We start from the raw sequence: 27,523 nt of genomic DNA, 5'->3' as shown, positions 1-27,523 counted from the left end.
TAAATTCTAGAATTTGCCATTCACTTTGCAGTTGGTAAACAGCAGAGACTCAGAGTGTTTCTGTTTTTATGGGCATGAGGAATATAACTGGACTGTGAGTAGATCCAGCAGCAGTACCTGCAACTGATTGGAAAAAACATTAGAAAAGACCAGATCTATCATCAACAGGTCCCTGATAAATGCAAGCCCACTGACCAAGAGAACTTTGCGTTAAATTTCTCCTCAGCATATCGAGGTACTATGTTAATGTGTTTTCAAAAATCACTTCTGAAGATTTTTAGGGAGAAAACAGTAAAAATGTTGCAGAATGAGAATATAAATACTGCTTTAAACCTAGATTGACCTTCCAAAATGAACTTGAGCCCTGCTTTATTGTTTCAGATCAAAATGCATGATCAGTGTATGCTTTTCCCATTGTATGGTTTTGCTCAGCATTTCCTATGAGAAGTGAACAAGACATCTTTCTATACCTCCTCTGCAATTAAAAAAAAATATCCATGCTTCCCATTTTAATGACTGTATAAATTCTCATAGTAAAAGGATCTGTAGTTTCCCACTGAACTGAATCAATCACTAGGTTTATTGTTAGCACATCTTAAAACCAGAAACAGGAACATATGTAATGTCCCCCCCTCCCCGACATGCCAGAAACACATACATGCACACATATAAGATGAAAACCCTCGACATCCCAATGTTTGATAGACTTAAGAGTACCATTATTACGTTGTGTAAATTTATAGTCACATAGGGCTTCCCTGGTGACTCAGTAAAGAATCCGTAAATTTGTAAAAAATCCACCTGTATTGCAGGAGACCTGGGTTCAAGCCCTGCGTCAGGAAGATCTCCTGCAGAATGAAATGGCAACCCACTCCAGTATTCTTGCCTAGGAAATCCCAAGGAAAGAGGAGCCTGGCGGGCTACACTCCATGGGGTCGCAAGAGTCAGGTATGACTTAGCAACTAAACCACCACCATTCTTCAACAAATACTATTCAAGTGCATACGTAGTTATAACGCAAGTGTCCACAGAGAGTTGGTATGTCTCCACCACACGGCTGGTAACACATTTTTCTACCCTATCTACCTACCTCCCTATCCCCAGCCCCTTTTAATTTATAGCTTATAACATTTGATTCTAGCTTTACTATTTATACCATCAAATCTTGAGTTTAATCTCTTTGTAAGCTGCAGCCCATGGGGTCGCAAAGAGTCGGACACGACTGAGCGACTGAACTGAACTGACCGAAGCTTGTAACACATTCTTTAATTATTTGAGTTAAATTTAACTTATTTTTCTCCTCATAGAAGAAACTGAAAAGACCTTTAAACTTTCTGACTTCATGGCCAAGAGTATTTTTTCCAATGAAGAAACATACACATAAAAAAAGAAACCTGGTAACAAACTATTTTATAAATAGGTGACTGTATTTTTCTTCATGTCCAGAAACCCTTGCTGAAACAGAAGTCAGGGATATTCCTCGAAAACCCACACAGCTCATAGATCTAACACCAGGTTTTCATTTGTACCGAAAGGGGCAAGATGATGAAGGCACAGGCTCACTTTTGTTTCGATAAAGGACGTCAAACACAGTCATGAGGCACTAATGACAAGGATGCATCATCAGTCACGAAAAGCAAGCGGTCAGAGTCTTCAGTCACTTCTCTCCCTTAAACGTTTGGCAAAATTCAGCCTAGATATTTTAATACCTCAGAAAGAAAAACTAAATATGAGATGCTACATTAAAAGGTCAGGTGATGTATTATCACTGTTTAGACACAGAAGGGAAGGGATGAAACAAAGAGAGGGGACCGCAGATTTCCTGTATTCTTGGATTATCCTTCCTTTCTGAGGGGCTCAGATGTCTGTGTGCATCTGTTCTAATGCCAGCTCTACCTGAAGGTTGAAGAGATGGTTGGTAGCTGCTGACATGGTCCCTCGACACTATTAAAAGTTTCTATTGCACAAACAGAATTAGCTTGATTTCTGCTCTTTAGTCCTGTGTTAAAAACCTAAGCTGGAAAAAAAAAAAAAAAAGCTAAGCCGAATTTGATTATCTATAAGTGATCTAAAAACTTTAAAGTAAAGGAAAATATATATTCTAGCTTCCTAAGAAGAAACAGATTACAGGTTTCGACTTCAATGGCAAATAAATACACTTGAAAGCCAAGCAAGTTTCTCTCCTGCCGGGGAGTCAGACTATGAAAATAGTTCTGGTTTCTCTACGGTGGATGACCACATCACTTATAGAACATACCAGGAACTAGTTTCACAATTTTAAGAGACTTTTTTCTGTAATATGAAAGGTGAGGGTTGAACCTAGTTCTGAGCAGGCAGAATAGATCTGCACTCACAACATCCTTATCACAAATACATGACAAATGAAACAACAAAGTGTAGCCGATCTCTGTTTACATCAACACCTTGTAGACACATGATATCTAAGTACTTGCTTTCTACGTGCTAATATCACCCATTGCCAAGACTCCAACTTGGCAGTCAATGGAGCATGCCATTTACAAGGAAGCCTAAAATCTACAACTGCAGAAATAACATGGAAATGTATCAGCCTATCTAACGTAAATATATTTTCAAAAAATTCTCCTAGGAAATTGATTTTAATAGTATCTCCCAAGTCTTTCAACCAAAGTGACTTTGATAATTTTTGTCTTTTTATGTCAAAATCCACCAAAAATTTTTTAACTGTGTCCAATATTAGGAACAAGGAGCCAATACAGTATGTGTTCACAATTAATTGTTAATATTTCAGTGAGTTACAATAAACTTTTTGCATGCTTGAAAAATTGTGAAGAAAACGTTAAGGAATACTTATGGGAGGATCTCAATAATTGGGTGTTTTCATTTTGCTTTAAAAACAACTTCTAATATTCAACTCCGACAACACAGTAAGTGTGTATATATATATATATATATATATATACACATATATATATAAAGTTCATTTCCATGCTCATTACATAAAAATAACTATGAGAAATATCAATCTATCAGTGTCAGCTGACATATATCCAATGAATTCACTGCAGAGGAGGGGGAAAGACCAAAAAAATTCTAAAGTAATCAGTAAAGCTCACAGTTTGAAAAGATTTCATTTTTTTTTTTTTTTTTTTTTGCTTGCTTGAAATTCTTTTGGTAGTTTGTGCTCTGTCATAATAAGCCAATTCCCAGACTAATGGCCTCCAAGCAGATTTGAAAGGAAGCCTGAAGACTTCTTATTTTGCTGGCCTTCTGCTTCCTGGTCTTGTGACAGTCCCAATTCACTCTCAATTTGATCAAGCTCTGACTGGTCCAGGAGTTCAAAGTCATCGCCCTCCTCCGTGTCTGTGTCCTCCCCGGGGCTGGGAGCAGCCTGAGACAGCACTTGGCGCACGCCCGCCAACTGGTCTTTGACCGCGGCGGTCACCGCAGCCGTGATGACGTCCCCAGCCAGGTTGCTCATCAGGTGCAGGGTCTGGTCACTGCTCAGAGGAAGGGTGAGACCAGCTGCTGACTTCTTCTCTATGCTCCGTCTGGGACCGCTGTCCAACTGCTCCTTTTTTCTCTTGAGCTCAGTGGGCAAGCCAAGGCTCAATTCATCTTCATCGTTTGTTCCCGTGCCATTTTCTAGCGATGGAAAATCTGAAAGGTCTCGAGAGAAAACTTCCTCACTAGGTCGGTCAAGATCTGTAAAATGCAGGATAGAAGTTGAGGCTTAAGCAAAACCGTAATAATTTTTTTTTTTTTAATGATTCAACTTTTAACTGATGAAGCTGTTGTTGTTTAGTCTTTAAGTCATGTCCGACTCTCTGGCAATCCCATAGACTGCAGCCCATCGGGCTCCTCTGTCCATGGGATTTCCCAGGCAAGAGTACTGGAAGTGAAAATGAAGTGAAAGTCGCTCAGTTGCGTCTGACTCTTTGCGACCTCCATGGACTGTATACAGTCCATGAAATTCTCCAGGCGAGAATACTGAAGCGGGTAGGCTAGCCTTTCCCTTCCCAAGGGATCTTCCCAACCCAGGGGTTGAACCTAGGTCTCACCCCATAGTCCATAGGGATCACAAAGAGTCAGACACAACTAAGCGACTTTCACTTAAGAATATTGGAGTGGGCTGCTGTTTCCTTCTCCAAGGGGATCTTCCCGACTCAAGGGTAGAACTCTCATCCCCTGTGTTTCCTGCATTGGCAGGCGGATTCTCAACCACTGAGCCACCAGGGAAGCCCAGTTTATGAAGTAACAGTTTACTATCACAGACATACAAAAAAAATGGAAAAATCAAAGGTTTATAAGACCCTGTAAAGCCATAATAAATTTGAAGTCTGAATTGTCTAAAAGATCCCTGCTTTTAATTGGAATCCTCTGGATCACCTTGGCATTCTTCTAGACTCCCAGCTCAGCTTCAATCAACTTAACCATATATCGGATTACTCCCAAGTCTGGGACTCTCCACAAGTACACAAATACGTTGTGTCCCCTGATGGCCTTAACTTTCCTCTTTAAGGACAAGAAGTGTGTAATGACTTACTATTCAACTTATCTTAAAGTCAGCTTGGGCTCTGATTAGAGTGTAGTGACAGTGAAAATGTTAGTCACTCAGTCTTGTCCAGCTCTTTGTAACCCCATGGACTGTAGCCCGCCAGGCTCCTGTATCCATGAAATTCTGCAGACAAAAATACTGGAGTGGGTTGCCATTCCCTTTTCCAGGGGATCTTCCCAACCTAGGGATCAAATCCAGGTCTCCTGCATTACAGGCAGATTCTTTACCATCTGAGCCACCAGGTCAGCCCCTGAGACAACATGCTTAAAATCAAAGGGTTTGTTATCCTGATCTTGCAGATGTTTACACCTTGTAGAGCTTGAGAGGACTTCAGTGAGCCTCTTGTTCTAATGCACTTTAAAGATGAGGAAATTGAGATCCACAGAAATTAATTATGTCACTGTGCAAGGCCATTTAGTAAGTTAATGACAAAGGCAAGACTACACTTGGGTTTCCCAATCTCCCAAACTGTATTATTTCAACATCACATAGCCTTCTTCCTTCTTCTAGAAAAACGAAGTATGTTCTTGCCTGTAAAGACATGTAAAATAATTTATTCCTAATCCTCCATTATAATTGCTTATATTTTCAGTATATGGTTAAAATAATCCAATGAGACCAGCAAAAGTTATTGCACAAGAGTTGCCTCAAATTTCATTTTAAATTGTACTTAACCTAATTATAAAAAAGAAGAAAGCTTTTTTTTTTTAAACTAACTTGGAAGAAAAATATGAGCAACCCTAAAGTCAGCTTTTGATTCAGGAAACCTGACCCCACGGTTCAGTCCCTCTTAATGAGAGCTAGCCCTGGGTATATGGGATTGGCTTTTCTCTTCCCCTCTCTCACTACTGTGGTCTTTCCTGGTGGCTCAGATGGTAACGAATCTGCCTGCAATGCAAGAGACCCAGGTTCAATCCCTGGGTTGGGAAGATCCCCTGGAGATGGGAATGCCTACCCAACTCCAGTATTCTTACCTGGAGAATGCCATGGATAGAGGAGCCTGGTGGGCTACAGTCCATGGGGTCACAAGGAGTTGGGACACGACTGAGCGTGTATGTGTATGTGTCTCACTATTTCCCATTACTGCTATAAATAATGCCACCAGACATTCCAGAAGTTTTTTCACTGTCAATTATTTTCAGAATAAAGGCAGATTTGGACATGGACTGGCTTAGACTTTTTTCTCACACTCTTAAATAATAGATTTTGAGATATAATTCATGTACTATAAAACTTACCCTTTTAAAGTGTACAGTTGGGGGTACTCTTTTGCCCCCTTCTGATGCCTATGTCAGAAGCTTTCCCTATCTCCTTTATACTTTAATAAAACTTTATTACACAAAAGCTCTGAGCGATCCAGCCTCATCTCTGGCCCCGGATTGAATTCGTCTCCTCCGGAGGCCAAGAATCCCGCATCTTATCGTTCAGCAACAAGCTTTCATCTTGGGGGCTCATCCGGGATCGTTCAGGACAAGATACTGGGGCAACTTACTCCATGCTTGCTGAAGCCCCTGGCCCACTTTCTTCCCAATCCGCTTCCGTAATGGGACTGGACGAGCCAAAAGATGGGCCTGATAATCTATGTGGGCCTACTTCTGCTGACTCCAGAAATCCTGAGTCTGCCGTTTGATCCTCAAGACAATGCCTTCCTGTCCTGGGCTCACTCCTATGCTGCATTTCACAATCGGTCTAACTGCTGGGTCTGTGGACCACTCCCTTCTTCATCCGTGAAAGGCGTTCCATGGTGGACATCTCCACTTCAAGGAAAGGACTTTCTCCAAGTCTGCAAATACCTTCAACAATCGCATGTGATGCCTCTTCTTAAACTGATGACATCTAACAACCTTAAGATGGACTGATGTAACTATGGACATAATGTGACTTTTCATTTTGATTTTAACTTGGCTTAACGACTATTTTGCCTTACATCTGTAACTGTATAATGGGGTTTTCTAACCATCTAAAAGCTTTCAATTTACAAATAGTTGTCTGAGCTCCTATGAGTGCCACAGCCTCCTCTATTACTTGGAGCCCCTGGATCAGACATCCTCACTATGAGGATTAGGAGAATATGTTGCCTCACCAATTTAGGGACAACGCCCCTTGTCAGCTCGGAAGCAGTTATGGAATGAGAACGATGTCCCTTTTCCCTAGGCAACATAATTCTCCTAAAAGAAAAGGGGGGAATGAGAGAGTCATTTCCTAGGCAGGGTGATAAGAAGTCTAGGGGTCCCCAAGGAGAGAGAGGTCTGGGATATTCAAGGAGGAAGAAAGGACAAACTTTTTTTACTTTTTTTCCTCTACATTCCTTAGGATTATATAACAATAATGTATCCTGCCTGAGGACAGTCTTTGGATTAAACCCTCTGGCTAATTCTGTTATCTTAAAACATAAATTATGGGAGTAGGTCTGGTCTTTAAAAGGATGTATCCTGCTTGAGGACAATCTTTGGATTAAACCTTCTGGCCAACTCTGTTATCTTAAAATGTAAATTATGGGAGTGGGTCTGGTGAGGTCTTTGCAGCCTCCAGACATTCTTTGGATTCATTGGAGAGTATATAACTCCATTGCTAATACTAGCAAAGGGGTACTCTTTTGCCCCCTTCTGATGCCTATGTCAGAAGCTTTCCCTATCTCCTTTATACTTTAATAAAACTTTATTACACACACACACAAAAAAATAATAAAGTGTACAGTTAAGTGGTCTTTGGTACATTCACAAGGCTGTACAATATCTCCACTGTCTAATTCTAGAACATTCTCATCACCCAAAAGGAAACATATTAATTACCAGTCACCCACCAGTCCCTCTTCCCCCAGCCCCGGGCAGTCACTCATCTAATTTCCTTCCATATGGATTTGTCTGTTCTGAACATTTCATATAAAAGGAGTCACACAATGCGTGGACTTGTGTGTTTGGCTTCCTGCACTCAGCATATCATGTTCAAGGTTTATCCATATTGTAGCAAGCGTCAGTGTTTCTATAGCCCAGTGATATTCCATTGCATAGATGTAGCACACTTTATCCAGTCAGAAGCTGACACAGTTAAATACTTTTACATGGACTCAAAATAACCCAGCATCTACAGGCATGAGCATACCGTCAGAAGTGTCTGTCTGTGGAGTGTATCCTTCTGAGAGGTTGAAGGTCCCATTGTCCGTCCAGGAGATCTCCGACACATCGGTGTCAGACACAGACAATTCTTTGGCGGCAGTGGTGAGGCTAATCTGTATTAATATAAATGCCAGTGACACATTTCAAACTTCTATGGGAGGTCTTTCTAAAAATCCAACTAACACCGAAAATGTCAGAATAATAAGAACCAGATGAGGGTTTTCCTTTTAATAGTTTAATCATCTTAGAGAAATAGGAGACGTTGTATTAAGAAAATCATTCCACTTTTGGTACAAGTAGATACATTGACAGGCAAACCACACAGGAACGAATTGAAAACTGAACAAAAAATACCTTAGGACAAAGAGCTGAAAAGTCTAATTCACTGTCATCTTTGTGACTTTTTTCTTTATCTGCTTCTGTTGAGAAAAAATTTGGAAGCTTTCAGTTTCCTGGCTGGCTCAGACAGAGTGTATTTTATCCATTATATATCCTGATCCCACAATCCTCATATCCTCCAATGCCTCCACATAATTAAATGTTTGCACATAACGAGCATCACCTATTTGCAAGTGTTTGGCTTCCGAGGGAAATGGCCCATACCAGTGGCTCTCACAGCGTGGCCCCTGGACCACAGCAGCAGCAGCAGCACTGGGAATCTTTTAGAAACACAAATTCCCAGGCCCTCCCCCAGACCAACTCAATCAGACACTCTGGGGGAAGCCGTGTAATCTAAACTTTAAGGAGCTCTCGAGATAATTCTGGTGCTCGCTTTAGTTGAGAATCTGTAAGGTCAGAGGCCAAGTTAAAATGTGAAAAAGGATCGCACTGGCCTTCCCTCTATTTTCTTTTCCTTCCCCTCTTCCATGGCTCCCACTCTCTGCCCTACCTGTGTCACTTGTTATTTGCAAGCAATTACCCCAAAAGAAAACAATGTAGAGAAAGTAAACAATAAATATCAAATATAGACCTCCAAAGCCTTTTCTCTTTCCCCCGATAGTTTGGATTAAAAAGTCACTTTATTATATGTGTGAGAAAAGAATAATAAAAGCCTAAATAGGAAAAGGCTATGTTACTTTGTGGGGGAATCTGCTTCTGTAATAATATGTAGTTAATGGCTAAAACGCCCTAAAATGCATTCAAGGTGATTTCATAATAAAGAGCCAGCAATGCCTCATTTCAGGTGTGGAATCTAAAATCCAAATGTTACCTACCAGATCTCTCACGTTTCTTCTGGTTAATATATTCTCTGATTCCAAAATCTAGTTTCAGGAGAAATGACTTGATTTTGCTGTATATTCTTTGTCCAATATCATTACACTTGAAGAGTGGACACAAAAATGCACACAGCACTGAAAGATAAGGAGGAAGAGAGGTTAGGGGAAATGACCTTGTTTTCCAACCACCTATTAGTATTTCACAAAATTATTTCAGTTCCTTTACTGACAAAGTGGGCTTTTTTCCTTGGGGAAATGCCTCTGTGAAATAAGTTCATAATTTCATTCTTCCCCTTGTAATGAAAACATTTTCACCTACACACACACACACACACACACACACACACACCCCCTCATGGTCATTGTTCTCAAAGACTTTGAAATTAGATAACTCCATCCTCTCCAACTCTCTTACACTCAAAATTCATACAAAGGTTACATGCTTCTTACAAAACAGTCCTGGATTAACATATCAACTCTACTCATTTGTTAAATGACGTTTCTCCATAGAAAAGTTATCACTATCCATTAGCCTCTCATCAGTCATAATAGGATAATAACATCATCTCTGGGGGTTGCTGTGAAGAATAACTGAGATAAATACAGACCATCTGAATAATGCCTGGCCCATATTTAGACCCTCTTTCCCTGGCTCTCTTCTCCTTTCTCTCTTAAACAAGTCAGCTCAAGGGCTGACGCACTCCACGTCAGTTCTACCTGGGAGAATGGATTTAAGCTCTGACCATCTGCTTTCCCTTGTGGCTCAGTTGGTAAAGAATCTGCCTGCAATGCGGGAGACCTGGGTGTGATCCCTGGGTTGAGAAGATCCCCTAGAGAAGGGAAAGGCTACCCACTCCAGTATTCTGGCCTGGAGAATTCCATGGACTGTACAGTCCATGGGGTCGCAAAGAGTCAGACATGACTGAGTGACTTTCACTGCACTTCATCTGCCTTTTGTGCTAGGCTTTAGGAATATGAAAAGAAATGAAGATCAACACAGTATGCCCTAATCAACATTGTATGCCCTCATGTTTATTTCTTTGCCAGTTGTTAGGACACATGCCCATTTACCTTCTTCAAAGAGGAGTTGTAAACTCAAATATCTTTAAAAGCCGAGAAGGTATATGTAAAATGTAAAGGCTGGTGCAAGAAAAATAGGGAAATATGAAGGTTAGTTTAGGGGAGAGTTGCTGCCCCATCGAAAAAGGTGGCAGGGCCAGACTGTCACACTTTTCAGGAAAAGCATGAAGTCACAACTTCTTTACAGCACTTCTGAGTTATAGTTGATATATGATAAATTGCATACATTTAAAGTGTACAGTTTGAAAAGTTTTGACACATGCATACAACGAAGAAATCATCTTTATGACAAATAATGAACATGCCTGCCAGCTCCCATAGTTTCCTCCTGTTTCTCTTAGCCCTTCCTCTCCTGCCTTTCCCACCCCCACCTACCTCATCCTAGGCAATCATTTTTGTGTGTTGTCACTAAAGATTACTGTGAATTATAAATAATGGGAATCATACAGTGTGTAGTCTCTTTTTAAACCTGGCCTCGCCCACTCAACCTAATTACTTTTATATTTATCCAGACTGTTGCATTTATCAATTTTTTAGTGTTGAGTAGTAATCCACTGTATGAATTATATCACAATTTATTTACCCACTTATCTATTGATGGACATATGAATTATCTTCTGATTTCAGCTACTACAGATAAAGTGAAAGTTGCTCAGTCGTGTCCGACTCTTTGCAACCCCATGGACTATACAGTCCATGGAATGCTCCAGGCCAGAATACTGGAGTGGGTAGACTATAGGTAAAGCCTCTATGAACATCTATGGACAAGTCTTTGTGAAGGTGTATGCTTTCATTTCCCTTGGGTAAATAAACACCTTGCTTTGAAATGGCTGGGTCATAGAGTCGTGTTCTGAAAAACAGCCAAATTGCTATCCAAAGTGGCTGTGCCATTTTATGGATCCACCAAGAGTGCATGAGAACTCTTAACTGTTCCATATCCTGCCTAATACTTGATACGGTCAGTAGTTTTAATTTCTGCCACTTTGGTGGGGGTATAATGGTGTCTCATTGTGCTTTTTTTAAAAAAATAATTTTACTTGTTTATTATTTTGGGCTGTGTTAGGTCTTCATCGCTGTGTGGGCTTCTCTCTAGTTGGGGCGAGCAGGGGCTACTCTCCACTTGCTGTGGCTTTTCTTGTCATGGAGCACAGCCTGTAGGGTGTGTGAGCTTCAGTGGTTGGAGCACGTGGGCTCAGAAGCTGTGGTTCCCGGGCTCCAGAGCACAGGCCCAATAGCTGTGGTGCACGGGCTTAGCTGCTCCAAGGCATGTGGCATCTTCCCAGAGCAGGGATCAAATCCATGTTTCCTGCTTTTGGCAGGTGATTCTTCACCACTGAGCCACCAGGGACGCCCTCACTGTGCCTTTAATTACATTTGAGCTGCAAATCACACACAATAGCAAAGGGATTCATGTGTTTTGGAGGGGCGGAGAATATAACATTATTGCTTTATTGACACAATTTAAAATAAAATGAGTCATTTACAACCTTGCTTTTTGACAGCGATTTGTACAATTGTGGAAAAGCAACATGTCTCTAGAAAAAGGAGAAACTTTGAAGAGCAGAAAATTAAAGAGTCAACTTGCTTTATAATCAAGAACTCACACCTGCTCTTCTAAGCTATGGAAGTTCCTTATAGACCATTAAAGAACATCATATGTGTCGTATCAATTAGCCTAATGGTCTACATACTTACACAGTAGATAGCTGAGTATAACCCCAGGAATGTAACTTCCCAAGATGGTAAAAAAGGTGCATACACTGCAGACCAGGAGACAAAACTAGAAGTAACAGAAGTAATGTGACAGTTACTCACTTGCTCATAACACCAAGACACTTCAGAGCAGAGGACACACACACAACTGTTGATCTGTTTGCCATCTATCACGTTGTGGCAAATGTTCTTCCAACAGTGTTCTCTGCACTTCATGACTGCTGTGTTCAACGAGCCTTAACCCACTTTCACATTTAATAATAATCATTTTGAAGGTTCCAGAAGCTAATTTCTGGTGCAGAGAACATCTCCCATTAATCATGCCAGCGGCTATCTTACTAGATGCAAGAGACCTGAAGAGTAGTATGTACCCGGAAACTTCTTTTACTCAGGGTCACTCAATGAAAACAACGAAGACCAGGAATGAAATCTATAAGCTCAAACTACATCTGTAAGTCCATGAAAATCCACAAATCCAGCAAAACACATTAGAGAAATTAAGAGGTATTTACATTAACATAACAGCAATTTACCCAGCGGGTAAGCAATTGTGATTGTAGATTACCAGTAGATTGTAGGATAAATCTACTGGCCATTACTGTCCGCCTTTCTAACCATCTGCCCCTCAAACCGACGCCACTCCTATGTCACCTGGAAACCAACGATGAGTGAAACTAAATTCCTGCGGCAAAATTCAGTTATTTTCTTTCTCTCTGTCGGTTGTGGCCAAAAGAATCGCAGTTGTTTTAGGAAATTAAAACATCAAGACAGAAAAATTGTCCCATAAAGTCTTCACTTCTTTCCCATACTCTATTCTTTAACTATCTTACTCCTTTGCTTTAAATTATGGTACTAAATTTCGATAAGCCAAGAAAATTCATTAAGGGAATTTCAAAATAAGTCATGAGGACAGCATATATAATTCTGATCAACAACTGAGAAAGAGAAACAGGCAGGGGGTCTAAAATTCAGATTAATTTTGATTTTTCATTCTTGGCAGAGGGTTAACAAATTCACTAGTCAAAGGAAAGCAGATGAACCTGTGGGAACAAAATTAAGAGCTGTTTCTCAAGTATCAGGGATCCTTGAAGAATATGGAGTTCTACTAGCAAAATGGAAGAGGAAAGACCATAAAAGTTAAAAGAACAATTAAAGCATTACTATATACAGAATTCAGTTTTGCAAAGGGATTTCATATTATCCACTAAATCTGTATTAAGAGCATCGTCATCTTAACGCTAACTAAGTTTGGGCACATTAGTATAACCCAATGCAGAAGTTTAACTTCAGAATCTTCTGACAATGTGTTTAATCATCTCAGTAAAAGAAGCAACAAAAGCGCAAACTCACCCCGCCCCCGCCACCATATTGGTATCTATTCTAAAAACTGCCTTCAGTGATTAGAATGATTTATCCATATATAATGTTGCAACGTTACTGTGCTCAAAAGCTGTCCAAGTATAGTTCGACTTTTCACTGAAGGTTAGACTTCCTCTAAGAGAGGGATTTTAAATGAGGACATTCCTAGGTCCTTCCTTCCAATGACAGGTGGACGTTCAAGAAACCTGACTACAGCCCTGGAAGGGGAGGGTCTACTGATGGCTCTGCACCTCACCCGTGGTGTCGGGACACAGCTGGAGCTGCTTCTACACATAGAAACACTGCAGTGTGCATTTCTCCTTGCAGCCCCTTCAAAACCACTCTTGACTCTTCTCCTCATGGGTTTTCATCTTCATTGGAAAAATACTCATTCCATTCATATGATCACTATGAATGTTGCTGCCAAAGGTTTCCTTTCTTAAGTAAATCATTCAAGAATCTTCACTTTTTTAGACTGAAAGTGAGATTCAGTTACCTCCAAAAGCATCCTCAAAGGGCTGTGTGTTCATTCTATCTCCCTTTGACTTGAGAACCAGACTAGATTAATATAAACTGAAATTCTTTTTTTAATTAATTGATTTTTAATTAAAGGACAATTGCTTTACAACGTAGTGGTGGTTTCTGCCATACGTTAATGTGAATCAGCCAAATGTATACATATGTCCCCTCCCTTTTGAACCTCCCTCCCACCTCCCATCCCATCACCCCTCTAGGTTGTCACAGAGGCCCTAACACATTTTTATCTTCGGTCTGGTTGAGAAGACAAATCATCATTCATTTTAGCTAAAAAGCTACATAGATATTGATAAAATAGAAATCAAATTCCAACTAAATTATAAGGTTGAGGACTCTCTAGTGCTAACACACTAACATGTCCAGACCTTGCTAATATCAGTTTTTATGGCACATGTTCCTAGTATGTTATATTCAGAGTTGGAGAACTCCTACAAGCTGATGAAATAGGTTAATTCATTTGTTTCCAAGTTTATTGCATATTTTAAAGCACACACATCATTCTTCTTCCCTGGAAAACTTGCCTTGCCAGGGCTCTGCTGTTTAAACACAGACATTTCTTGAAGAAATAAGCTGAAATTCATCCATGATTCTGCAAGACAATGGCTGAACCCAGGTCTTTCATCTGGTTTCGAATTGATAACTTCCCAGCTAAAGAGAGAGAAAGAAAACAAAACTTTTAACTGAACTTTGGATAATTCACTCAATATTCATTGCTTCAGCAGATATTCACTGAGCACCTCCTAGTGACTACACTCTCTGGAAAAGCCATATGAATTCAGAGATGAACAAGTCAGATATATGTCCGGGGAAGTTCACAGGCCAAGGCCAGCATGGAACTCCATGATTTTCCGGTCACAACAAAGGAAAAGCATAGGGTGGAGGCTCTGGGGCATCTCTGAAGATGTTACTTTTATGGTACGATCTGGATTTGCACTATTTCCTATAATGGCTTGGAAGGGTTCCAGACAAAACAGTGTATAGCATGTATAAGAGGTCCTGGTGTGAGATGGAGCTGAAGCACCATTGAGCCTGGTGTGGCTGCAACAGAGCGAACCAGAGAATAACATTGCAGGGAGCTGGGATGGTAGGAAGAGACCTTGTGGGATTCTTAGTAATGTTTTAAACCTTAAGGATACAGAAGCTACAGCACCTTGAAAGAAACCTTGGCATAAACTTTATCATCCTCAACATCAACACTAATATTGCATTTTCAGTACACCCTTGATCCTTGCACAACGCTCCACTGAATGCATGTATGTACAATTTATTGTTGGCCCTTCATGTTGGTCGTTCCCCTGCATCCAAGGATTTAGCCAACAACAGACCCTGTATATTTACCGTTGAGAAATATCCACTCTAAGTGGATGCACACAGTTCAAACCCGGGTTGTTCAACAGTCAGTGGTACTCCGTGTTGGTCAACTCAGTAGAACACTGTTAGGCTCAACAAGATCTCACAATACCCCATATTTTTCTAGAGTATCTTTTCTCAACCATCATCAAAAAACATGCTGAACGTGGTGCACGTGCCAAGCACGTACTGTGGGTCCCCGTCTTCATTTTTTCCACAGGAACTAAAAACTGTTCACAACTGCTCTAGGAAGGAGACATGCAGACACTGGGCATTTCTTACAAAGCCATCAAGTTCAAATGCCACTCTTGGAATCCTACCTTATCACATAAATATACCAAACAAGATCTACCAAGGGCCCCCAAATTCAAACATTCCATAGATAATTTTAAACAAATGTGTCCAGTAGAGGACACATTGTTAGTGAAGTGTCCTCTGAGCTGTGACTGCAAGGGTGCCAGAGTGAGACTGATCTCTAGATTGGACTCCAGTAGCCCCGGTGGCTCAGACGGTAAAGAGTCTGCCTGCAGAGCAGGAGACCCAGGTTTGATCCCTAGATGGGGAAGACCCCCTGGAGAAGGTAATGGCAACCCACTCCAGTATTCTTGCCTGGAAAATCCCATGACAGAGAGCCTGGAGGGCTACATTCCATGGATCACAAAGAGTAAGACGCGACTGAGCGACTAACACTTCCACACACTTTTTCTAGTTCAGCCGTTCAGTTGCATCTGACTCTCTGTGACCCCATGGACTGCAGCACGCCAGGCTTCCCTGTCCATCACCAACTCCCGGAGATTGCTCAAACTCATGTCCATCAAGTCCGTGATGCCATCCAACCATCTCATCCTCTGTCGTCCCCTTCTCCTCCTGCCTTCAACTCAGCCCTACGACAAATCAAAGCCACTTTGGCCCTTAGATGCTCAACTACCCAGAAACTGTTTCTCTTTAAAAAACTTTCAAATCAACACCAAGAAAACTATAAGCAATACAATTTCCCTTGTTAATATGAATTTTAAGCTAATTTAAGTGAGTTCAACAGCACTAAAAAGCAAAAAAAAAAAAAAATGTCTTGTCCTTCCTCTTTGCTCTATCAGCCTCAACCAAAGCTCTGCCAGACAGTCTCTGAGTCTCCAGTGTTCAGGCCGATGCTACTCCATGAAGCAGACATTTGCCAAATGATTTCCCAACTATTGTAAGAAATGAACTTTTGGGGACGTCTAGCTATCACTCATTCCATTGTAATCATTAAAATAATAATAATCAAATTAGTTCCATTATGTTTTTCATAGATTTTTGTTAGAATTATATCTGCCAGTCAATTTAACCAAATGCTCATATACTACTTACTATGCCTAGAGAGTAGAAATTAGTCTTTATTTATTAGGTTAGCCAAAAATTTTGTTTGGGTTTTTTCATAAGATGTTACCCCAAATGAACTTTTTGGCCAACCCAGCACGTCATGCACTGAGCCAGCCGCAGAGGAGCCTACCCCTGGCAATTTGTTAACAGCCTATGTTGTTGTAAAAAGGAAGCCATAGGTTAGTAGCCAGTTCAGTTTTTACTCTCCTGTACAAAATCATTTCCCATTAAGTTGATGCACTGGCAAGGTTTTGTTACAGATAGTGACCTCCTAGCCAGGCACTGACTGTTTCTTTTAATAGGTCTGGAATCATTCATAGGATATGCAGGCCTAGTGCTAGATTTGGTCACCAGTGTCAGCAGGCTTGCTCAGTGAGTCACGAGTGGGTAGAGTTCATGAATACGTATGTAATATCGTAATATTGAGGGGGAAAAAAATCACAGAAGAATACACACAGCATGATTTCATTTTTTTAAAGCTCAAAATCACATTAAGCCAACAGCTCTTTAAGCAAGGGAATGTTAAAAACAGAAAAAAAACAAAATTCAGGAGAGCAGTTACCTCAGATGAGAGTGTGTAAGGAATAAGACTTAAGTTGGCAATTCTTGAATATTCTTATGTTATATATCTTAATTCAAGTGCTGGATACACAAGAATGATGTATCAATATCACTGTTCTTAAAGCTATATACATGTACACATTCACAGCCTTGATTTAAAATTCCTTGATCGTTGTTGCTTTTCAGTCACTCAGTTGTGTCCGACACTTTGTGACCCCAAGGACTGCAGCATGGCCAGGCTTCCCTGTCCTTCACCATCTCCTGGAGCTTGTTCAAACTCCTGTCCATAGAGTCAGTGATGCCATCCAACCATCTCATCCTCTGTTGCCCACTTCTCCTCCCGCCTTCAATCCTTCCCAGCATCAGGGTCTTTTCTAGTGAGTTGGCTCTTCACATCAGGTGGCCAAAGGATTGGAGCTTCAGCTTCACCATCAGTCCTTCTAATGAATATTCAGGATTGATTTCCTTTGGGATTGATTGGTTGGATCTCCTTGCAGCCCAAGGGACTTTCAAGAGTCTTCTCCAACACCACAGTTCAAAAGCATCAATTCTTTGGTGTTCAGCATTGTTTATGGTCCAATTCTCACATCCATACATGACTACCGGAAAAAGCATAGCTTTGACTATATGGACCTTTGTCTGCAAAGTAATGCCTCTGTTTTTTAATACACTGTCTAGATTTATCATAGCTTTTCTTCCAAGGAGCAAGTGTCTTTTAATTTTGTGGCTGCAGTCACCATTTGCAGTGATTTTCGATGCTTAAATGCATAATCATTCTTTTAATTAAATGAGTAACATTCTTACATGAGTATATCCCATTTCACATCTTATAGTCAAAACACAAATGTTACCTCCTGTGACAGTACTTTGGGACAATAAATTCCACTGACTACTTATCTTTATTTTGGACAAAATCCCCTTAGGGAGTTCCTTCATGAGCTAGTGGTTAGGGCTCAATGCTTTCACTGCCATGGCCAGGATTCAATCTCTATTTGGGGAACTAAAATCCTTGTGGCTCTCCGAAAAATTTTTTTTAAATGCCTTAAACAATTCTAATGATACCTGCATTACTGTAAAAATCACAAACAGAAATGAGAAATCCATTGTGTACATCATGAAAATATCATCTAACAAAATGGGTTTTGGAAAGAGTGTAAATGCCTGAGATAAAAATAAATGTATGGATTGTCCTGAATAAAATTTAATGGAAATACGATTTAAGAAGAAAATTCGGAACTCAAGGGCCAAGAAGAGATGTCCCTCTACATGTACACTCTAATTAATAATGCACTTGGCAGAGTTACTTTCTGGGAGTTTCATAAGACTTTTAAACTGTCCAGTGGCTAATTCTGAGGACCAGTGGACCATAATTTCCATTGTCTTCCATTATATATAGTCTACCAGTAACTCACGTCACCACAGTTCTATTTAGGTAATTCAGTTTCATAATATATTTGAATAATACAGTTATATAATTTAGGATGAGATGGGACAATTGGCAACTTTTCAAATTCCCTTCTTTTATAAATGGGGAAAGGGAGATCCCTATTTTCTCAGCTAGTTCAGGGCACAGCCTGATTTCCAATACAGTTCTCTTCCCTTTAAAACACGTGCCCTCTTCAAGGGAAGAATCCATTCAATGACATCTTGGAAGAGACCATGCATTGTAATTTAGAACAAGAAGGAACATAAGCTGATCAACCTCACTCCTTTAGAGTCAGGGGGAATGAAGTGTGACCAAGACCAACAGGGCATCATTAGGACCTATTCTCTACAGAAAGAAAAAAGTACTTCCTGTTCAGAATCCAAATATTCATCAGAAGATAAGATTCATGTCTGATGGGTGGTGGACAAGTTAATACAGGTTACAGCTGCACATACATACACACACGCGTGGGTGCACACAGGCTCTGAGTTGCTCCATAAAGAAACTCTAGGTTTTCCTAGAGAGCCTCGTCTGGAAAACGCATAACCAGAGAAAGGATCTCCTGTGAATACTGGACGATGCGAGGGAGACAGATCTTTTACACGGCATGTGGCTCTCTTCCCACCATCCTTGGCGCTGATCAACGTGCAACAAAAGACCCAACCAAGAGAAAAGGAGGCTGAAAAATGGTGTGAATCTTGGCCAAGTTCTTTTTTTTTTTAATCGTTAAAATTTGTTTAAACTCTTTATTTCGTATTCGGGAATCGCTGATTAACAAATGTTCTGCTTGTTGTTAATCAGCGACTCAGCCACACATATACACGTATCCATCTCCTTCAAACGCCTCTCCCATCCAGGCTGCCACGTAACACTGAGCAGTGTTCCCTGCGCTCTACACTAAGTCCTTGGCGGTGATCCATTTTCAGTACAGCAGCACGTATATATCCATTCCAAACTCCCTAACCACCCCTCACCTCCATCCTCCCCCAGCAATCATAAGCTTGTGACTCTGCTTCTGTTCTGTGAGTTCACTGGTATCATTTCTTTTTAGATTCCACACGTAAGGGCTGCCATATGATATTTCTGCTTCTCTGTCTGACTTACCAAGTTCTTCACCAAAGAGTGTTAAGTGATCTGTGATTGACGCTCATCCAAGAGGAAAAAAAAAAAAAAGATACCAATGGCTTCAGCATTAATATTCCAGGGCTTAGGATTTTTCCTCCACAGTTTCAGAGAGAACATGCACTTCTTTTGTTGGTCTACTTTATTTTTCTTTCCTTCCTTCCTCCCTAACCTTCACTTGCTTCCGTACCCTGCTAATTTTCTCTCTCCATCCTGCGTCCAGCGGGAAGCAAATCTTTGGTACACTTTAGCCAGGAGACAAGGACAAGTGAGAGTCTCTCCGTCCTGACCATCAGCCCCAGCTTCCCAGACTCTCCAAGAATCCAGGTCACATGGTTCCCGGAGAAGCCACACCTCCCAGCCTTCCCATCTGTCACTTGGGCTCTGCCCAAGGGTCTGCAGCTGTGCAGAGCTTTCAAAACACTCCTAAATTTAGTTACATTCTCCTTTTTTAAAAAATTGATTTATTTTTAATTGAAGAACAACTACAATATTGTGTTAGTTTCTGCCATACATCAACACGGATCAGCCACACATATACATATGTCCCCTCCCTCTTTAGCCACCCTCCCATCCCCATCCCGCCCCTCTAGATTGTCACGGAGCCCCGGTTTGAGTTCCCAGAGTCATACCACAAACTACAGTCTCCTTTTTGAGAAACACTAAGGGGATAGATTTTTGACAAAGAACATGCTCAAGACAAGCAGCTGCTTAGTGAAGAACCAACATCGTTCCACCAGCCTGAGAAGTTCTAAGGGAAATGGCTCCTGAGACAAGCAGCCTCACTTTGTCCCAGCAGGGAGCTCTGGGTTCCCAGAAGTCAAGCCAACATCCCTTCCTTCTGCCTCCGTGTGTGTGTGTGTGTGTGTGTGTGTGTGTGTGCCAACATCCCTTCCTTCTGCCTCCGTGTGTGTGTGTGTGTATGTGTGCCAACATCCCTTCCTTCTGCCTCCGTGTGTGTGTGTGTGTGTGTGTGTGTGTGTGTGTGTGTGTGCGCGTGCACACCATGCGCTCAGTTATGTCCAAGTCTTTTCAACCCCATGGACTGAAGCCTGCCAGGCTCCTCTGTCCATGGAATTGAAAAAATGAAAAATAAGTAAAAATGAAAGTCGCTCAGTTGTGTCTGACTCTTTGCAACCCCATGGACTATACAGTCCATGGAATTCTCCAGGCCAGAATACTGGAGTGGGTACCCTTTCTCTTCTCCAAGGGATCTTCCCAACCCAGGGATCGAACCCAGGTCTCCCGCACTGGAGGCGGTTTCCTTACCAACTGAGCTATCTGGGAATAATTATAATACAATTAGGCACAGACATTAGATGTGGCCAAAGTGATCTCTTTAGGCAGTTCCCACGTGGAAAGTGTGTGAACTCCAGAGCACTGGTTAAACAGCAGTCATGGCCTTACTCCAGAGACTCTGGTAAAGCAGGTCTGGAGCGACCTCAGAAATCTGCCCTTTGAAAATAGCATCCCAGGTGATTCTCAGGCAGGAGTTTCTTTTCTTTAAAATTAATTTTTATTGGAGCATAGTTGCCTTACCACAATGTTATTTTCTACCATACCAAAGAAAATCAGCTATTTGCTGTTGTTCACTCGCTAAGTCGTGTCTGATTCTTTTTGACCCCATGAAATGCAGCACACCAGACCTCCCTGTCCCTCACCGTCTTCCAGAGTTTGCTCAAACCCATGTCCATTGAGTCAGTGATGCTATCTAACAATCTCATCCTCTGTCGTCCCCTTCTCCTCCTGCCCTCAGCCTTTCCCAGCATCAGGGTCTTTTCCAATGAGTCAGCTCATCATATCAGGTGGCCAAAGTGTTGGAGCTTCAGCTTCAGCGTCAGTCCTTCCAATGAACATTCAGAGTTGATTTCCTTTAGGATGGACTGGTATACGTGTACGTATATCCTCTCTGTTTGGGATTTCCCTCCCGTTTAGGTCCCCACAGAGCACTGAGCAGAGCTTCTTGTGCTCTACAGTCGGCTCTAGAGAGCATCAATAGTGTGTATACGTCAGTCTCAATTTCCCAATTCTCCCTGCAGCTCCTCCATCCAACTCATCCTCATCCTCCCCTCCTTGGTGTCCGTAAGTATTTGCTCTCTACATCTGTGTCTCTACTTCTCCTTTGCAAATAAGTTCACCTTGAGTCAGGTGTTTCTTATCCTAAGAGCAAAATAAGAAACACCCAGTGAGAAAATCACATAGGATTCTTGTTTCAAAAATAAGAGACAAAAGGGGAATTCTGCTTCAGGCAAGATGGTATAGCAGGGACCCAACTTGTCCTTCCGGAGCAGGGAGGTGCCACCCCCTCCTAAGGAGGGTCCTGGCAGCTAGCTGAATTGAGGAGGCAGACGTGAGAATAGAGAGAGGCTGGAGTTGGCAGGACAGTGTGTGGGGGGAGGGAGGGGGGTAAGAGCTTACACAGAGTACACAGGCCACCTCCAGGGTCCCCTGGACTCTCCGGCTGAGGGGACCACACCGTACGTGTGAGGAACAAAAAGCATCAGAAAGGATGTGAGGGAACGAGGGAAGGGAGGCCTGTGCTCACAGGGCTGGGGAGGACACTGGATCCCACCGACGGGACTAGAAATGCTCAGAATTCACACAGCTGGGTAGAGTGTTCAGAGGTCCGACCTCAGTAGCGGAGAATAATGAGTCCAGACTGAAATGCCACTGTGGCCCTAACATGTCTTAAAGCAGGGTCTCAAAGGATCCAACTGATTTAAAGTACTATAACTGTCATGCTGGTGTTTAGTCGCTAAGTCGTGTCTGAGTCTTTGTGACCCCGGGGACTGTAGCCTGCCAGGCTCCTCTGTCCATGCAATTTCCCAGGCAAGAATCCTTGAGTGTGCTGCCATTTCCTCCTCCAAACTCTGTCATACATGGGAATAAAAAGTGGTGAGTTCTGTTATGGACCAAATAACCCACATGGTCAAACTGGGATCTAAATGATTTTCTAATTTTTTTCTTTCATACCTTTTTTTATTCAATTGAGTTTTCATTTATTTATAACACAGAAACTTACAAAAACAAAAATTTTTTAAGTATATAATTGACAGTCTCATCAAAAACCACCAAATTCCTAGGAGTAAACATTACAAAAGATGCATAAATCTCTACACTAAAAGCTACAAAATCTTAGTAAGAAAAACTTAAGAAAACCTTAGTAAACAGAGGAGTATGTTCACGGAGTAGATATATTGGCATATTGTAAACATGTCAATTTTCTCCAATTTGACCTACAAATTCAAAATCTCGTCAGATTTTATGCCAATTGGCTGCCTAATCCCAAAATTTACATGAGAAGTTAAAATGCCAAGAACAGCCAAGGAAATCTTGAAGAAGATGCACCAAGGTTCAGACATATGCTACTATATTTCAAGATCTATTGCAAAGCTATGAAATACACATGCACACACAGATGTGTATGAACATATAGCTATAATTTTGTTTTTCTTTTATCTTTTGTTTGCTGCTTTCAGTGTAGAGGGTTATGCACCCTTCATGACATTTGTTCCTAGAAATCTGATGGGTTTTGACGCTACCATATATGATGTACTCTTTTAATATATGCACAGTGACTTCCTTGCACAGTATTTATTCGACAAAATATCAAACTAACAAATGATAATGGTGGCACTATAGTTCAGTGGTAAAAAATTATCTTCATCTTTTTTCACTGAAGTACAGTTAATTTACAATATTGTGTTGGTTTCACATATATAGCAAAGTACTTTCCTTTTACATGACTGTGTATCTCTTCTCTTTAAAATCTACTTAACTAAAAACACTGTCTAAATTTTATATTAAAAGGCACACTAGCCTTTGCACAGTTTAAGGGCTCCGCACATGAACCAGGAGTGCACTTGGCTTTCCGGGTGCAGCACACAATTCTCCCCGTTAGGGGGTTCTGTGAGACTAAGAATTGTGACGCCCGGGTGCTCTTTAAAAATAGACGGTAATTCCGGAGGAGAGAACACGCGCCAGCAGCCTGTTGCATCTCTTTCACTCCCAAGTGTCTTTGAGCACAACCAAAAATAATGCTGAAATAAATGAATCCTGGCAGAGTACAAACAGTGCATTTCAGTATCATTTCCCTTTCGGTTCATTTCAATCAATCTACATTGAGTGCGGCTGTCTGTCGTTCACCAGTCCCACCTCAGGGATCTCTAGATGATCTCACTACATCTCAACCAGTGAGCAAAAGGGTTAGTGTGACCCCAAAATGAGTTCTCTCTTGCTCGCATTGTATATGAAACTCACTTTTATAAAATGACATTTCAGTGAATCGAGGGCCATTTGCGGGGGGGACACTCAAAATCTAAGCTGGGGATTAGCTATACTAGGAGAGCCTGGTGAATATGCTACTATCATTTCATTATTGTCTATTTTATAGGATAATAGATCTTTTTAGTATCTACTAGCGAAACTTGGAGAAGGAAATGGCAACCCACTCCAGTATTCTTGCCTGAAAAATCCCACGGACAGAGAAGCCTGGCAGGCTACAGTCCACAGGGTCACAAAGAGCTGGACATGACTGAGCAGCTGAGCACAATGAACCTAAAACTCAGAAGATATTTTTAAAACTGAAAATTTTTCAAAGCAAAAGAAGAGGTTTTAATATACCAAAGTTTAAATCCTTGCACATATTTCCTTTTTAATTTTTTTTTAAATTGTGGTCAAAGCAACATAACATACTATTTTAACCATATTTAGCTGCACAGTGGCGTGGCACCAAGTGCATAGACACGGTTGGGCAACTCTCACCTTCATCCGTTGGCTGAATTTCTCTCCTTCATAAACTGAAACTCTGTCCTTGTTAAACACCAACTCCCCGTCTCCCTCCCCACTCCTCAGCTGGCCCCTGGCAACTACCAATGTACTTTCTGACTATGAATTTGACTATTTGGCTGCCTGATACAAAGAGCTGACTCACTGGAAAAGGCCATGATGCTGGAAAAGACTGAGGGCAGGAGGAGAAGGGGGCGACCAAGGATGAGATGGTTGGATGGCAGCATCAACTCAATGGACATGAGTTTGAGCAAGCTCCGGGAGATGTGAAAGACAGGGAAGCCTGGTGTGCTGCAGTTCATGGGGTCGCAAAGAGTTGGATACAATTTATTGACTGAACAACAACAAGGTCCCTCGTATAAATGGAATTATATAAGTGCAGACAGTATGCGTCTGCATCTAATGCATATTGTAATAACTCTTGCACATATTTCTTGAGCTTTAGATTTGAGGAGATAATCACCAACAAGAGACAGGAATCATGGAGCAGACGGAGAGAGACAGCAAGCAGGACAAGGAGTGTGAGGAGTAGGGTGAGAGGTGGTGGAGGCTATGAATGAATCCTGACGCTCGGTGTGAGGTCATCTGGTTTCTGTTGAGTCCAAAAGAAACCCAAACATAGATGCCCTCTTTGTAGAGTCCATTCCCCCTTTTTTGGCTTTAGCTGGCTTCAGTCTGATTTCTGGCATTTACAATGTAAAACAAAGTGCTACATTTTTCAGGGAGGAGGGGTGCAATGGAGAACTGTAGAATATATTTTAAATTATAAGGTAGAAACAACTATTAAAAAGAGTTATGGAATAAGATTCCACAGAGTTTAGCATGACAGTTTAGTTTCTTTTTTGCTTCCCTGCAGGCTCAAATGGTAAAGAATCTGCCTGCAATGCAGGAGACCGGGTTCGATCCCTAGGTTGGGAAGATATCCTGGAGAAGGGCATGGCAACCCACTCCAGTATTCCTGCCTGGAGAATTCCATGGACAGGGGAGCCTGGCAGGCTATAGTCCTTGCGGCCGCAAGTAATAGGACACAACTGAGAGACTTTCACTTTTACTTTCTGGGTTTTTTGTTTTTTTTTTTAGTTTTAAGTACTTGCATGGTTTCATTTGTTAGTTTTTTCACTGTTTTATTTTTTATTTGTACTTAAGTACAGTTGGTATACAATCAACTTGTAATACTGATATACAATATTATATGTTACAGGTATACAATATACTGGTTCATAATTTCTAAAGGTTATACTCTATTTATAGTTATGAAATATTGGCTGTATTCCCTCTGTTGTGCAATATATCCTTGTAGTTTATGTTATATCTAATAGTCTGTGCCTCTTACGCCCCTCTACTCCTATGTGGCCCTGTCCCCTCCTCCCCAATGGTAACCACTAGTTTGTTCTATTTTTTATCATGGTCACCACTTTATTATATTTTTTAGATTCCACATGTAAGTAAGAAGATACAGTATTCTTTCTCTCTTTCTCTGTCTGACTTATTTCACTTAGTATAACACCCTCTAAGTCTACTTACATTTTTGCAAATGGTAAAGTCTCATTCTTTTCATGGTTGAGTAATATTCCATCATACATATACACCACGTCCTTTTAATCCATTCATATGTTGATGGACACTTAGGTCGCTTTCATATCTTGGCAATTGTAAATAATGCTGCTATGAACTCTGGGGTGCATGTATATTTTCAAATTAGTGCTTTTTAGAAGTTCTATTTAGATGACGTTTTAATAAATTTAGATGAGGTCTATTTAGATGACGTTAGATACATTTAGATGACGTCTATTTAGATGACATTTAAATAAAGTTTTAATAGAATGGAAGGATGGAAACAGAACAAAAACTCACACCAAAAAAGATGATGAAAACTTCAAGTAAAGGGGGTTCCAGACAATGTGAAATCAGAATAACAACTAATTCTTCCAAGGAGCCAAGCACCATCCTATGATGTTGAAAACATACCATCACATTCAATCCTTACATCCAGCCTATGCATGAGGTGCGATTTATTATTCTGCCCTACAGATGAGGAAACTAAGGCTTAGATACATTAACTGCTGAGGTCAGAGAACAAATACACATGGAATAGGAAACCTTCCTAAATGGAACTGAAAATGCTGATCATGAGAAGTGAGACACAAGAAGAACTTCCTGGAATGGAACTTGGCAGTCTTTCAAAGATGAATGGGAAAGAACGCTAGAGCAGTAACACGGATGGATTACGGACCCCAGAATGCTGACCTACAGAAATAGAGATGCTGAAGAAGGTTCAGCTTCATCTACGTTCCCAGGTGAAGCTTGGGACCCAGGAGTTTAGATTCCTATTTCCTGTCTTCACTGCTTCAGCTAATTATATTCCAGGACCCTCAAGTGATTCCATATCCTGTGCCAAGTCTAATGACACCATGTATGATTTTTATTCATTTATCTGAATGCTTCTATATGTTACCTATCACAATATTTAGTGTGTATTCCTTTATATGTGTAAGAATACACCATACACAAAAAGTCTAAATAATTTGCAAACCAACTTTCACTTACATGGAATGTTTTAATTTTCTCTTCTCAGAAATGGAGCATTAAAGTGCCATTGAAATTAGGTAATAAGGAAATAGGGCTCATTTATTCCAAACGTTTCCTGAACTGGGAATTGGTGTTTTGGGTGGAATTCCTTCTGGCAAAACCTGGGTCTTAATGCCATGGAGATCCCTGGATCCAGGCCCACATTCTGTTACTTTCACGTGACTCACGAGCACCAGTGAGACCCATGGAGACAGGACTGGGGCCCGTGACGTCATTCAGAATGTGAAACTCCATGAATATTCATCTTGTTATGGGGACAGAAGGATATGTTTATTGCTGTTGGGCAACGTCAACTCATTAAAGAATATTTTCATCTATTGCTGTTTTTGCTCAAACACATGTGCAAGTACACACACACACAAGCATACCTTTCTACTCACTCTTTAGATTCTCCATATCCCTAAGCACTCATATTGCAATAACCATTTCCAAAGATCTTTAGAAGAACTGTCAAACTACCTCCAGAGAAAATACATTATTTTACACTTTCTGGTTTTATTATTAATCCATATGGATTGGAAATTAAAGCTGAACCACATTTTATAGAAAGTCAACAAAGTCACCATCCCATATATTGACAAACTTTTGAAGGGGGCAATGTGTTATAACCTAAGCTGTCACCTAGCAACCGGGACAAACAGCTGCTTCACCCATCGCACCTATAAATATACTTTGGCCCCGAGCCCTCCATCGCCCTGCCATTCTCAGTTGGTGACTAACGGTCTCATGTTCTCTGTTGGTAGTGAACATCTGTTGATGTTAACTCCTG

General features: G+C 41.0%; 1 protein-coding gene across 2 annotated transcripts in view; it reads right to left on the bottom strand.

The window, feature by feature from the left end:
- Window positions 1-1,408: 1,408 nt before the first annotated feature.
- Window positions 1,409-27,523, bottom strand: part of RETREG1 (reticulophagy regulator 1) — a 155,539-nt gene continuing 129,424 nt past the window's right edge. For both annotated transcript variants that reach the window (XM_061129315.1, XM_061129316.1), the window contains 6 exons: window positions 14,081-14,207; window positions 11,646-11,730; window positions 8,868-9,005; window positions 8,008-8,072; window positions 7,640-7,766; window positions 1,409-3,684 (listed from right to left, as the gene is read on the bottom strand). In XM_061129315.1, the coding sequence (XP_060985298.1) occupies window positions 3,191-3,684; window positions 7,640-7,766; window positions 8,008-8,072; window positions 8,868-9,005; window positions 11,646-11,730; window positions 14,081-14,207 (1,036 nt within the window). In that variant the 3' untranslated portion in view covers window positions 1,409-3,190. The remainder of the gene's footprint in view (window positions 3,685-7,639; window positions 7,767-8,007; window positions 8,073-8,867; window positions 9,006-11,645; window positions 11,731-14,080; window positions 14,208-27,523) is intronic.

This window comes from Dama dama, chromosome 25, assembly GCF_033118175.1.
Source record: "Dama dama isolate Ldn47 chromosome 25, ASM3311817v1, whole genome shotgun sequence".
Lineage (NCBI taxonomy): Eukaryota > Metazoa > Chordata > Mammalia > Artiodactyla > Cervidae > Dama > Dama dama.
Note: the sequence above shows the minus strand (reverse complement) of the source record. Positions and strands in the feature narration are given on the sequence as shown.